This window comes from Gopherus flavomarginatus, chromosome 2 (genome assembly GCF_025201925.1).
Source record: "Gopherus flavomarginatus isolate rGopFla2 chromosome 2, rGopFla2.mat.asm, whole genome shotgun sequence".
Lineage (NCBI taxonomy): Eukaryota > Metazoa > Chordata > Testudines > Testudinidae > Gopherus > Gopherus flavomarginatus.
This window is the reverse complement of record NC_066618.1, coordinates 95939278-95953421: the sequence shown is the minus strand read 5'-3', so window position 1 is coordinate 95953421 and position 14144 is coordinate 95939278. Positions and strand designations below refer to the sequence as shown.

At 41.3% G+C, this 14144-nt stretch overlaps 1 protein-coding gene across 5 annotated transcripts in view; it reads right to left on the bottom strand.

Annotated features, from left to right (window-relative positions):
• Positions 1–14144, bottom strand: part of SUGCT (succinyl-CoA:glutarate-CoA transferase) — a 477812-nt gene that overhangs the window by 403265 nt on the left and 60403 nt on the right. For all 5 annotated transcript variants that reach the window (XM_050937744.1, XM_050937745.1, XM_050937747.1 and 2 more), the window contains one exon: positions 13474–13565. In XM_050937744.1, coding sequence (XP_050793701.1) covers positions 13474–13565 — 92 coding nt within the window. The remainder of the gene's footprint in view (positions 1–13473; positions 13566–14144) is intronic.

Genomic DNA, 14144 nt, shown 5'->3' with positions numbered 1-14144 from the left:
AAAATCCACCTATTATATCCTATGCCAGTACAAGATAATTTGATACAATTAATTTTCTAGTTCTAAAATGTTTCCAACACTGTCTTTGGGTGAATACGCCACAGTTTAAGAGATCTAGACCATTAATAATCTATTTTTTTCTGATGTTAACATTAAAGTTTGGTTTACCTAATTTCATCCCCGTACTCGAAGTTATATATTTTTATCAGCCCAAGTAACTCCTTTCCTTCTTCGGTGTTTACACCAAGCTTTTGCCCTGTCCCCTTAAGCAACTCTTACCCTATACTGTTTGTTTAATTTTCATCCTTCCTCATAAACTTGTCTATCTGTGATGGGATACGTAGATATGTAGATATTACTAGTATATGAGGAGTTAATTTCATCTTCCTTTTCCCTTCTCATAGATCAGCTCTCCAAGTAAAATAAACTTCTATCCTATGGCTTCTGCCAGTATAAAAACGTAATGAAAATATCTTCACAGCCCCAAACAAAAAAAGTTTTAAGTGTAGACTTGCCCAGAGAGAGAATGCCTAAGGCTTTCCCATCCAGGCTCTGAGGCTAGGTTGATCCCCATGTTTAGGTGGTTGTTTATTTCTCTTTTTTGCTTATGTTAACTTGTTTTGATTTGTATTTATAAAAGGTTCTTACCTGCTGAAATGGACCTTCCTGTCTGTTACTGCTCAGCCATTCCGCCAGTTTCCACTAACTCATTTTTGCTGCTTTTTTCTAAATTCCCTTGTCTACATCTTTTTGGCACTGAGATGCCCACATTGAAAGCAGTTTTCTAGAACCCTATTCACCCGAGTCCAAACTGTGAATGATCAGCAGCTTCCTACTTACTGCTTCTTTGTGGTCAATCCAAATTTGAACTGATCACTCTTATATTGCCAATGTAAAATAGAAAACATTCTGTTAAATGACATGCTTAATAAAACACTTTAATTCCAGTAGTCTTTAAACTGCTTTGAACAGGCAAAGGATGGGAAATAAGTTGCCAAAGCTAATGGGAAACAATCATGGCTAGTTTTCAGCAATATACCATGTGTAGCCTTTTGATGAGCTTGTGTTTTGTTTGTTTTTAATCTCAAGGATGATGGCCCCTCTGGTACTGCAGATCCCAATAAGGCCTGATTGTCTTTTATTGAATTAAAGACAATGTTTCTTCAGTAACAAAAAATGCCTAGTAAATAGATACACCACTACAAAGATTCTCTTAATATCCAAATTGTATGTAATGATTCACTAAGGGAACTCTTATCTGAATTGGTTTTGAAATTACACTCAAATTATTGCCTTAATGAGTCAGAGAAAATTCCATCAAAGGAACATTCATCTGGCACTGCTGCATCTGGGTACATCAAGTTTTTTGTTCCCCAGATACACGACTTGAATGTGGTGAGTTTCTACTAATTATGTCTTTGAAGACAATAAAAATGTCATCCATGTAAACTACGTCCTTTTAGCATGTTTCAAATTTATACAAAGAAAAATAGAATCTGGCCAGAGGTATCTACATTAAAGACAGAAAGGCTCTGTGGTACAGATTTAGACAAAACCAGACTCCATTCCATTGTTTGCTATATTCTATAAATACATTGTGAAAATACTACCCAAGAGAAGTAAATCCGGAACTCCATAGTTTGCATCCTTCATTCCTAATACTGAGGTGGTCTAATGAAAGTGTGGGACCCCAAATTCCACTTGTGGTTCAGAATTTAACATGGCAATATGGTCCAAGGATAACATTTCATCCTTAACGCTGAATGTCTTTGTTTCTGTGCAATCAGTGAGAGCCTTACCAATATTTCAATGTAGTTTTGCGTGCATGTGTATATTTGTAATACTATAGTACAATTTAGCATCTTCAACAATTGGAGCTCAAATTTCCTGGAGACTATTTCAAAACACTCAGCATGAAGCACTAAGTCATTTCAAAAGGCAGGCATTTCTTACTGAAAACCTTCAGAATTTCTTCAAAAACATATTTTCTGAGGATTCAAAGATTTTGAAATGTGATGTGCCCGATGTATGATCTTCTCTTCTTTTCAATTCCCTTCTCTTTCCATCTCCTATTGTGCAGCCAAATATGATATTGTACTGTATCTTTGATGCATTACAATTTTGTATTACCTTTTTTCCTCCTACGATACTTGTATCACTATTTCCTTAATAAAAAGACGACTGGAAAAATGTGTGCATTAAATTTTACCTTAGACTTCTATCTCCCCCACTGCCGCCCTCTCACTCCCTCAAAATTATAATTTTACAAGAAATGTGAGTATACAGTGAAAAGGAATGTTACACAAGGGACAAAAAGCCTTAATTAAGGCTTAGGTTTTGCTCAAACTTCCCTGCAGTTTAAGCCATAGATTTCATGATTCACTAACAAGAAACAGTTCACTAAGTCAGGCACCAAAGCTGCTGTTCAGAGCACAGCGAAGTTCCAGGTCAACTGTACTGGTAAAATCTTTTTATTCTGGGGCATCAAGTCAGCAGCTAGATTGTTGGAGTGAATTAAAATTGACCATATGAGGTATGACGGGTTGGACTACAGAAACCCCCTTGGGAGCTGCCATCTGATGTGCCGAGACTACTTCTACCCTTGCTTTCCCTGCCAGCTTAGGACTCCAGTACCCTGTCTTGCTGAGCCAGACACTCCCATCTGCTCCAACACACACCCAAGGTCTGAATTACTTGCCCCAAAACTACAGGTTTACCTGAAAGCAGCTAACCGAAGTGTTCCTGTCTTTAACACTCAGATGCCCAATTCTCAATGGGGTCTAAACCCAAATAAATCTGTTTTATCCCGTATAAAGCTTCTGCAGGGTAAACTCATAAATTGTTCACCCTCTATAACACTGATGGAGAAATATGCATAGTCTTTGCTCCCCCAGGTATTAATACATACTCTGAGTTAATTAATAAGTAAAAAGTTATTTTATTAAATACAGAAAGTAGGATTTAAGTGGTTCCAAGTAGTAACAGACAGAACAAAGTAAGTCACCAAGCAAAATTAAATGCGCAAATCTATGTCTAATCAAACTGAAAACAGATAAGATCCTCACCAGTTCCAGAATGCTCCCTTTTACAGACTAATCTCCTTGTAGCCTAGGTCCAGCAATCACTCACACCCAGGGCTGGCGCTACCATTTAGGCAGCCTAGGCAATCGCCTAGGACGCCAGAATAATTGGTGGGTGCTGTTTTGCCGGAGGGGGCGGCAGGCGGCTCCGGTGGAGCTGCCGCAGTAGTGCCTGCGGAGGGTCCGCTGGTCCGCAGCTCAGGTGGAGCTGCCGCAGTCGTGCCTGCGGACGGTCGGCTGCTCGTGCGGCTCCGGTGGACCTCCCACAGGCACGACTGTGGCAGCTCCACCGGAGCCGCGGGACCAGCGTGTGGGGCGGCGAATTTGCCGTGCGCCTAGGGCGCTCAACCCCCTAGCGTCGGTCCTGCTCACACCCCCTGTAGTTTACTGTCCTTTGTTCCAGTTTCTTTCAAGTATCCCAGAGGGGGTGGAGAGGCTCCCTCTTTAGCCAGCTGAAGACTAAATGGAGGGGTCTCCCAGGGGTTTAAATAGACTCTCTCGTGGGTGAAGACCCCCTCCTCACTCCTATGCAAAGTCCAGCTCCAAGATGGAGTTTAGGAGTCATCTGAGCAAGTCACATGTCCATGCATGACTCTCACTCTTTATAGGTAGAAGCCATTGTCCACATGGTATCCTGTAAAAAGAACAGGAGTACTTGTGGCACCTTAGAGTCTAACAAATTTAGTTGAGCATAAGCTTTCGCGGGCTACAGCCCACTTCATCGGATGCATGCAGTGCAAAATACAGTAGGAAGATATATATATATATACACACACACACACACACACACATACAGAATATGAAACAATGGGTGTTACCATAGACACTCTAACAGAGTGATCAGTTAAGATGAGCTATTACCAGCAGGAGACACAAAAAACTTTTTGCAGTGGTAATCAAAATGGTATCTTGTATGTGTCCAGGAAGACTTCTTATGCGGATTGGAGCATTCCAAAATGCATTGTTCCCCAAGTGCTTCCTGACTGGGTACTTAACCTTGTGAATTCCTTCCTAAAGAAGCTGACCAAATGCCTCACAAAGCTTACTTAGAAATCAAGCAAGTATACAGCCAATATTCTTAACCTCAAGTACAAAAATGATATATGGTGTGACAAAGTTCCTCCTCTACCTGGGTGGGTCCTGTTCTTATTGGTGGATTTGCTCACCTCAGTGATCTTCCCCTCTGGTGGAAGCCACAGTCTGGGTCAACTCCTCCTGTGTCTGATCAGGAGTTGGGAGGTTTGGGGGAACCCGGGCCCTCTCTCTACTCCGGGTTCCAGCCCAGGGCCCTGTGGATCGCAGCTGTCTATAGTGCCTCCTATAACAGCTGCATGACAGCTACAACTCCCTGGGCTACTTCCCCATGGCCTCCTCCAAACACCTTCTTTATCCTCACCATAGGACCTTCCTCCTGGTGTCTGATAATGCTTGTACTCCTCAATCCTCCAGCAGTACACTCTCAGCTCCTTGCACCTCTTGCTCCCAGCTCCTCACACACAAATCTCACTAACTGGGAGGCTTTTAACTAGCTCCAGCCAGCCTTTGATTGGCTTCAGGTGTCCCAATCAATGTAGCTATCTCCACTGCCTTCTAGAAAGATCTTAATTGGCCCCAGGGGTCTTGATTAACCTGGAGCAACTGCCATTTGGTTACCATGGTCCTAGGGATTTGTTTAGCCTGGGGCTAACATACCTGTTCCTCACTACTTTACTGTAGCCATCTGGCCTTGCCCCATCACAATGTGTACAAATAGGATGAATACATACAGTAGACCATAACCTTTACAGAGATATGTTACATGGCACAGGCAGCACAAAACCTATTCCAGTTATGTCATATTCCCATCAAGAATTATGGGGTACAGCGTCGCATGAGATACATAAGGAAGTCCCTGTGGGCTGAGTGGGAGTATAACTTTTGCTACTAATTCCATCCCTGCTTCAGAAACATTCCAGAGTTCTGAATACAACTTCTGAAATGTACTCTATTATTAAAATGGCTCGGGTCAGAAACTGGAAGCGTTAATGTAGCTTTAAAACTGAACAATTTTCAGGTGATTGTAGATATTATGTGGATGTTCCTAAAATTAATTCTAATTTGTGTACTCCTTCAGTAGAATAAAATCTCCAGTGGTGTCCCCAGAGCACACTCAATGAACTGTTCACCAGAACTTTTGGCAAATTAGGATTCCACTGTATAGTCACACAGTGATCGTCTGTGGATATGATATTGCATAATACAGAGGCCTCATGTCTCACCCTCATTAGAATTTTTTTTATAGCAAGAATACAAATATTTGTAGTTTATCCTGAGGCTGTTTTTCAGGGTAAACCACAAATGTTCACGGCCTGAAACAAATGTTTGGGGAGTGTCCATACTGGCCGTTCTTTACACAAGTATTAATTACAGAGAGTTATTTGGCAATCAATTAACTCAACATAAAAAAAAATGGGTAAAAACACCTTAATCACTATCATTCAAGTGTCATTAAAGATACTATCCACCAGGGATTCTCACTCTTATTTCCTAACACAAGATGTTAGAAAAATGAGAATCCTGTCAGAATGATAAACTTCAGAGAAGCAGAATTACAACCAGTACGTCATTTTCTCTTCTGGGTTTATCACAGTCACTTAATGTGCCAGCAAATGTTCTATTCTGATTCAAGTATTGTATATAAGCTACTATTTTGATGTTACTTTAGTCGATGTCACATGTGGCAGCTTCTTCCCTGAAGACTTTACATTCTAATTAAACAATACATTACCAAAAGGGAGAGGGGAAAAGAGAACACAAGAATTCGTTTTGTTTTGTGTTTACCCTACCTGTTACATATTTTAACACTGTAATCTTTATCGATAGTATACACACAGCTGATAGTACTTACGGAACAAAGCAGGCCTTTGCACACTTACCCTCACATTGAATGAGAGGTTTTGCCACTTTGTTTTTAATGTTGTTCAAAATTACACATAACTATTACTTATCCATAAACAGTGCCATTGGAACTTTGCGAGCTTTATTTATTGACATCCTTTTGAGATCTGCTGATGAAAAAGCTCTATCATTATTTATTATTATTAAACCAATTCAGAATGGATTTTCATTGCAACAGCTAAAGGTACTTCTATGTTCTAGGGGCTATGAAAGTCACCCCAAAGCACAAGGCCTATGCACCACTTAAGTCTTCAAAATAGGACTTTAGTAGCACTTAGGCACTGCGCTGGCCCTTTGCACATGAAAGAATGTGTGTTTGGGGAGCCCTTATAGAATAAAATATGAACCAAAAACTTTAGATGAAGAGAAATAAGAGCTAAAAGTTAGCATGTTTATTTTAATCAGGCAAGAGAATGACTGAGTCAGAATAAATTGTTAAAAGCCCACGGTGAATACACAGAGCTGTTAGCAACAGTGATTAAATGATTCTAATGATTACACTGCCTGAAGTACTGGTGAGGTGATGTGAACATCTGGGTTTCCAGTGTAGATCTTAACATAACCTTTTAATAAAATCCATCTTCATAATGGCCACTGAGGAATATTACTCCCATAATACAACTTACTTCCAATTATTCAGTGTAACACTTGTACATTCTGTCATTCATATATCATTGAAAAGTTTTATTAGAGTTCTATTTTGTTAAAGTTTAACCTTTTAAATAGGTTTCCTTTAACTCAGTATTAACAAAATTTGCCCCTTTGTAACAGTTATTATTTCCATGGAATTTAGCTGGCCAATTTTCAGTTCAGGAAGTTGTGTGTGCAACTTCTGCTGTTGTAATGGAAGCAATGCTCTTCACTTCACAAGCACTGCATCAGAATGTAAGGAATGGTTACTTTCCCTACAGAAACGGTAGTTCTTTGAGATGTTGGGCTCGGTGTAGATCCCATTGTACATGCATATGTGACTCACATGATTGGATTTTCTTTAAATAGCAGGGTCTCTTAAGGCAATGCATGCACCCTGTGCCGCCTCATATTCCCACACAAGGGCATTCCCTCATAATTCAAAGCCCATGGTGGCTGAAAAAGGGGGACGGAGGGCAGGTTTGAGATCCATATTGACTATAACATCTTGAAGAACCACAGTTACTGTATTTATTTCTTCTTTGAGTACATGTTTGTATGAACCCCCGTAGGAAACTGGCAAGTAGCATCCCATCTGAATGGTGGGAATGAGGAGTATAGCTGCATCAGTCAAACAGTGATTGAAGTACTGTTCTCCTGAACTTGGCATCTGACCTTGCAGCTAATTCCAAGGGATAGTGCTTGACAAAAATCAGTGGGTTAGTCCACGCCACTGCATTACAGATCTCTGATATTCCTGAAGTGGGGGAAGGTTGTTGCTCATGCTCTGGCAGAATGAGCTGTGATACTCAGTGAGACAGGAACACCAGCTAGATGATAACACATCAAGATACATGATGCTATACATTTTGATACTCTTTGCAAGGAAGTGGCTTGACATTTAGAATGTCTGGCTATAGCTATAAACAGACACGGCAACACACTGAATGATTTGGTCCTGTCACTATAATAAAGCAAAGTCTTGGATATATTTAGTGTGTGTAACTTCTTTTTTCCTCATGTATCAGAGGGGTAGCCGTGTTAGTCTGGATCTGTAAAAGCAGCAAAGAGTCCTGTGGCACCTTATAGACTAACAGACGTATAGGAGCATGAGCTTTCGTGGGTGAATACCCACTTCGTCCGATGCATGTCGACGAGTGGGTATTCACCCACGAAAGCTCATGCTCCAATACATCTGTTAGTCTATAAGGTGCCACAGGACTCTTTGCTGCTTTTTTCCTCATGCTGATTGTGTCTCTGGGAAAAAGGAAAGTAGGCTGATTTGACTGGTTCTGATGAAAATCTGAGACCTCTTTAGAAATGAACTTTGGGTGGGGTTGCAGCACTACCCTGTCTTTCAGGTTAGAAATGCCTGAAGCTCACTCACTCTCCTTGCTGAAGTGATAGTCACTAAGAAGACTGACTTCAGAGTAAGGTGATGAAAAGAACGTTCTGAGAGCGGTTCGAACACAGGTTCCATGAGCCTCAGGAGCACTAAATTGGGAAGGAGTGCCTTTTCCAGTCGGGTGTCAATCACAGTTCCTGTGAACTCTATCATCTCAGATGGTGTGAGTGACAATTTTTTGTAGTTCACTAGGTTCAGATGAGTGAATAAGACAAGCATACATTCCAGCTTGCCACCATTTCCCACTACAATCTGCCCTCAACAGCCAAGTATGATGAATGCCGTGCCTTCTCAGGCTGCCACCACTGCTAGGCATTTCATAAAAACCCTTGGTGCCATTGTCAGGATCTCTTTCCCACTTTGAACTTTAGCGTCCAGAAAGTGGGGACCTGCATGTCCCTTCTAAGCTTAATTCCTAGCTTAGATCTTATAGCGCTGCCACCAACCAGAGATTTCAGTGCCTGGTGCACTCCTTGTCCCCTCAAAACCTTCCCTGGGGAGACCAAGACCCAAACCCCTTAGGTCTTAACATAAGGGGAAATAAACCATCCCCCTACCTTTCCCCTCCCAGACTTTCCCCTCCCTGGGTTACCCTGAGAGATACTGTGATTCAAACTCCTTGAATCTTAAAACAGAGAGGTAATTCACCTTCTCCCCCCTTCTCCCCCCCTCCCAGACTCTCCCTGAGAGAGAGATACTGATCCCAACTCCTTGGATCCTAACACAGAGAGAAATTAACCTTTTTCTCCCCCTTCTCTCCTTTCCCCCACCAATCCCTGGTGAGTTCAGACCCAGACCCCTTGGGTCTTACACAAGGACAAAATCAATCAGGTTCTTAAAAGAAAAAGCTTTTAATTAAAGAAAGAAAAAAGTAAAAATTATCTCTGTAAAAATCAAGATGGAAAATGTTTACAGGGTCTCAGCTTTACCTATACCAGCGGGACTCCCCCTCCCAGCCTAAGTATAAGTTACAGCAAACAGAGGTGAAATATCCTTCCAGCAAAATACACATTTGCAAATAAAGAAAACAAACATAAATCTAATCCGCTTTCTATCTATTACTTACTATCTTGAACCTGAGAGACTGTTTCAGTAAGATTGGAGAAATCTGGTTGCATGTCTGGCTTCTCTTAATCCCAAGAGAGAACAAAGAACAGAACAAACAGCACAAAACAAAGACTTCCCTCCACCAAGATTTGAAAGTGTCTTGTCCCCCGATTGGTCCTTTGGTCAGGTGTCCGCCAGGTTCACTGAGCTTGTTAACCCTTTACAGGTAAAAGAGACATTAACCCTTAACTATCTGTTCATGACAGACATGAAGAGTCCAAATGGTAGTACCTTGTACTAGTAATGACATTCATGATGAGATCAAATCAAGTGTTTCCTGCAGGCCAGGTGGATGACTATATGAAGTCATATATATTGAAAGTCAAATGACATAAACCAGTCTTGAGCCTGCAGAGATGCAATGAGGGAGGCAAGCACTATCGCTTGAATCTGAGGTGGTGTATATATTTGTTTGGTCTTCTCTGGTCTAGGATAGGATGAAGACCTCCTTTAATCTTCAGGGGAAAAAAATATTAGGAGTGGAAGCCTCTTCCCTGTACTCCTGAGGAACATCCCAGATGAAGCAACAAGGCCACTTCTTTTTGTAACAGTTTCTTGTAAGAAGGGTCTCTGAAGAGATAGGGAAAGGGATTAGGTAGGGAGAAGGTTGTGGAAATGACTGGAACATCCGTGGGCAACTACGTTCAAACAACCATTTGTCTGAGGAGGTATCAGACCAAGCCTGATGGAAAGGGGCAAGGTAGCTATCAAAGACTGGCTCCCAACTGGATGACAGTCAAGCATAGGTGATACAGGAAATAGATGAGGGGTGTCTCCTTGAGTATGATGTCTCGATACCATTGCTCCAGCTCCCATGCCAATGCTGTCCCCAGCAGGGATCTTGACAGTTTTGTTAGGACATACCTTGGTCACACAATTGGAGCAAGCTGAAGGTTGGTGTTGATATCTTTAGCAGTGCTGATGCCAGCAGTGTCAGCATATTTTGCACCACTCCTTTGGCATTGGATGTAGACACCTATCCTTAGAGGAGTGATGCCTCTTCTCCTCTCTCAGAGGCAGGGCCTCTCTATGCTCGGAGCTGTCTCTGGTCTTCATTCAGCCCTTCCTTTTGGTATTGCCCCTAGTTTGGAGTGGTGGTGCTGGCTCCAATGACACATAGTCAGTGCCAAGTGTTCTGGTGCTGAAGTGATTGCCAGCACTAGTGCTGAATGCCCTGGTGCCAGGGTGATCAGCATCAATGTGACCAAAAATCAATTTCAACTGAGTTTTCTTCCCTGACTTCTTTTGGCTGCTGGATCCTCCACTTGCAGCCCTTGCCACGAAGGATTTACACACAAAAGCACTTTTCAGTGATGTGGCTCTCCCTAGACTGAGAAGGCATCAGCTAGGCCCATCAACCAGGAGAAAGAGCCCATCACAGGTCGTACAGGGTTAAACTCTTAAGGTTTAGAGGCCACTATGGAGGTTGGCACGAGGCACCTTGCCCTGTTTCACAGGGAGATATATTTCTGTTTAGATGGCTTTTTTAAGAAATTCAAATTAAAAAAAATTAACAAAGGTACAATGGGTGAAGTATTTCTTCACAAACTAATCTAGAAGACAAGTTTAAATCTCAGAGAAAAATAGCAGGGGAGACACTAAGTGGGTTCCATCTCACTGCCATGGGTGGTAAGGGGGAACTGAGGGAGAGTTTCACTTGGTCTGTCCTTTATGCCCTCACATAGGAGCATGAGGTGACACAAGGTGCATGAGCTGCCCCAGTGAACACTTCTATTAAAAAAAATCCAATCTCACAAGCACGAGCCATATGTGCACCTACAGTGGGATCCAAACTGAAACATACTCAAAGGAGAACCTCACAGCCAGGTGATCTATTCCACATACTGTATGTATTACACAACAAGAATGGAGCAACAAGACATGTTGTCACCATCATCACCATTACACGAACTAAAACAAAATTAGTTTTCAGGGTGTCTTTCAGTATTTATTCCATCTCCTTGTTTCTTTTCAATTCTGTGACCTGTTCCTTGCCAAACAAGTCTAATACAAGTCCTTGGGCAGCATGAGCTCTCTACAGCTTGTCGAATACAAGTTATTTGTATTCGGGTGGCATCTAGAGGCCCTAACTAAGAATGAGGACTCACAGCGCAAATTGCTTTACATACACATAGTAGGACACGGTCACAGCCCCAAAGAGCTTACAATTTAAATAGACATGACAGGCAAAAGGTGGAGGAGAAAAGAAATATTATCCCCATTTTACAGATGAGCAAATAAGATATAACGAGGTTTTCCCACAAAAGGAACTTAACCCAGGTTTCCTGAGCCACAGTCCAATCCCTTAACCTCAAGGCCACCACTCCTCTCACCTGTTACTCTTCCCTTCTCGCTTTCCCCAAAATGGCAAGTTTGTGAACAGTCACATTTGGATTTAGAGGATATTAGAGAGCAATCACAGCTGAATACATTGCTTATTAAATAATGGGGGAAATAACTTTAAATAACGTCAACTTTCGTATACAAATCTCAAAAGTCACTCATGAAATCCACACATAAGCCAATAAATTTTCAATTTAACTAAGTGTTTCTGCTGAAATCATGTCTCTGAGACAACAGGCCCTCTCTCCCATATTCTTGTTACTTACTTTTTCTGCTACACCACTCTTCTTGCTGCCACTCCAGTTATACCAAATCATTACAGGTTCACATGGCTTCATACCCCGGCTCTTTGGCAAACCTTCAAACAGACACTTCTTTTTCTGTATTTTCAGAGGCTTTTGGTCTTCATAGTTCTCATTTCGTGACCAACATCTCCAATTGGCTGTCAAATTCTCTCTTATAGAACATCTATTTTTAATTCTGAGCCTCTATTTCCAAATCAAATTCTTCTCAAATTTCACTGCTCCCTATAGCAAGGACCTTACTTATAATTTATTATTGTAATTTTGAAATTGATCGTTTCATCTTTGTATTAATTCCATACAGTCTTATGGATTTTATTTACTACATACATATAAAATCCAGGCCTCTAAATGACGAGCACTGGCAAAATATTGGAGGCATTCCCAGGTTCTTGATGGTTGGATTATTCCTTTTATTAAACTTCAGTGGTTAAGAACATCTATGTTACCCAAATACCAGCCATCCCCCTCATTTGCTGGGAAAGTGGAGGAGAGAGCTCTTGAGATACGGCTGGACAGCTGGGGATAGATACCTCTGGGACCTTAGCTAGCATGAGGAACAGTGGTGTCCCATCTGTAAAAACAGCCTCATGCATGAGTAGGGTTTGGGCAGAGCTCAGAGGCCCTTAGTTCCCACCAATCACACTTGCACATTACAAATTGGCAACTAGAGGGGTGAGGTTTTACCTTCCTCAGAGCACACAGGAGATTTGGCTAGGGACAGAGTAGTACAGTAGTGATACTTATTTGTCACAACCACACAGCATGTGCCCAGTACAGAGGTAGCAGAGAGGCATGGGCAGAAACCCCTGCTGTGCAGCATAGGGAGGGTTTCAATGTCAGGTGCAGAAAGAGGCACCCTTCACTTAAACCTTCATCCACGGCAGGGAAAGATTTGGAGGGGGAAGGGAATCTGCAGCCTTCTTGGTCTTGATCCCCAGATTTTGCAGGAGAGGGTTAGAGGTGATGTTCCCTTCATGTCTCCTCTGCCTTTTACAGCCATTTGTTTGGGAATTGCTCTTCATTCATCCTGCGAGAGAGCCTGTGTGGGCAGGAGATGCCTGACTGTTCCTTCCCTACTTCTGTTACGTCATAATTAACAAAATCACAGCCTTTTTATAGGATATTTTATTCACCACTTAATCTGTGGTGACTAAGCCACTGACAATTTATTCAAACTCATGCTGATTACTGGATCTTTCAATGTCCCTTTTCACACATATTATGCATTTAAATACCAAGGGGACAGAACCTTAGAAATACTTTAGATAGATTACTTAAATGCTTTCATTTTCTTTATTTTAAGATTTTGAATATGACATTTAAGGCCCTTCATTCCAGAATACTCTTCTAGCTGTATACACTCCATATACATACCCACCAAGAACTAAGATCACTTTCTAGCTTGTTTCTAGGATCTATTATCTTATTATAAATTAATTCTAAATGCTAGGCTTTTGCCAATATTGTCCTGTTGTGGGAGAACACCGCTTCAAGAGACTTGCATTGCTGACTAATTCTTCCATCTTAAATCAAAGCTTATATTTCATTTTTCCAGCTACCAACCTCTTTAATTCTTTTTATTTCTACAGGCCATTTTATTAAGTACAGCACAAAGCTCCAGTGCATGGAAAAAGGTCTTTACTAAATTTACAATAAAGTTAAGTACCTCCGGTCCTGTGATATGCATAAGACCAGAAACAGCCGCTGCAATAGAGTCATAACCTGCTCGCTGAAACACTGGACCAGTCTGACCATAACCTAAAAACAGAAAGAACTATTTAAAATGCAAACCGTTACCTTTACCAAGGAGATACAGTTTACTACTTTGGGAAAGAAAGAATGCATAAAATTTCTCATCTGTTTCTATACATGTGTTGTCTAGGTTATACAGACAAGAAACAAATAAATACTGCAGTCTTATATTTACACATACTGCCCTTCTTTAGACTAAGTAGTGTTTTTTATTCCAGGAGGTCAATAATATGCTCTCTCAGTCAACGTGTCTCCGGATGTCTTGACGGAAGAATTTTAACTAAATGGTGAAATCCTGGCCCGACTTAATTCAATTGCAACACTCCCGTGCTATTCACTATGGGCCTAATTCTTCCATCCTTACTTCACAGTGGTACTTTACTCCAACTGATTTCACTAGGCAACTCACAGAGTAAGATACTGTTTGATATGTTTAAGGGTGACAAAACTGACCCCTTAGAAAGAAAACCTATTGTTCATTGTCACAATGCGTTTTTGATGAAAAACAACAATTTTTCCTCAAGTCTATAAATAATTACAAATCATTAACGAACCCTTTGGAATTACTTCTCTTTAGAAGCAGCA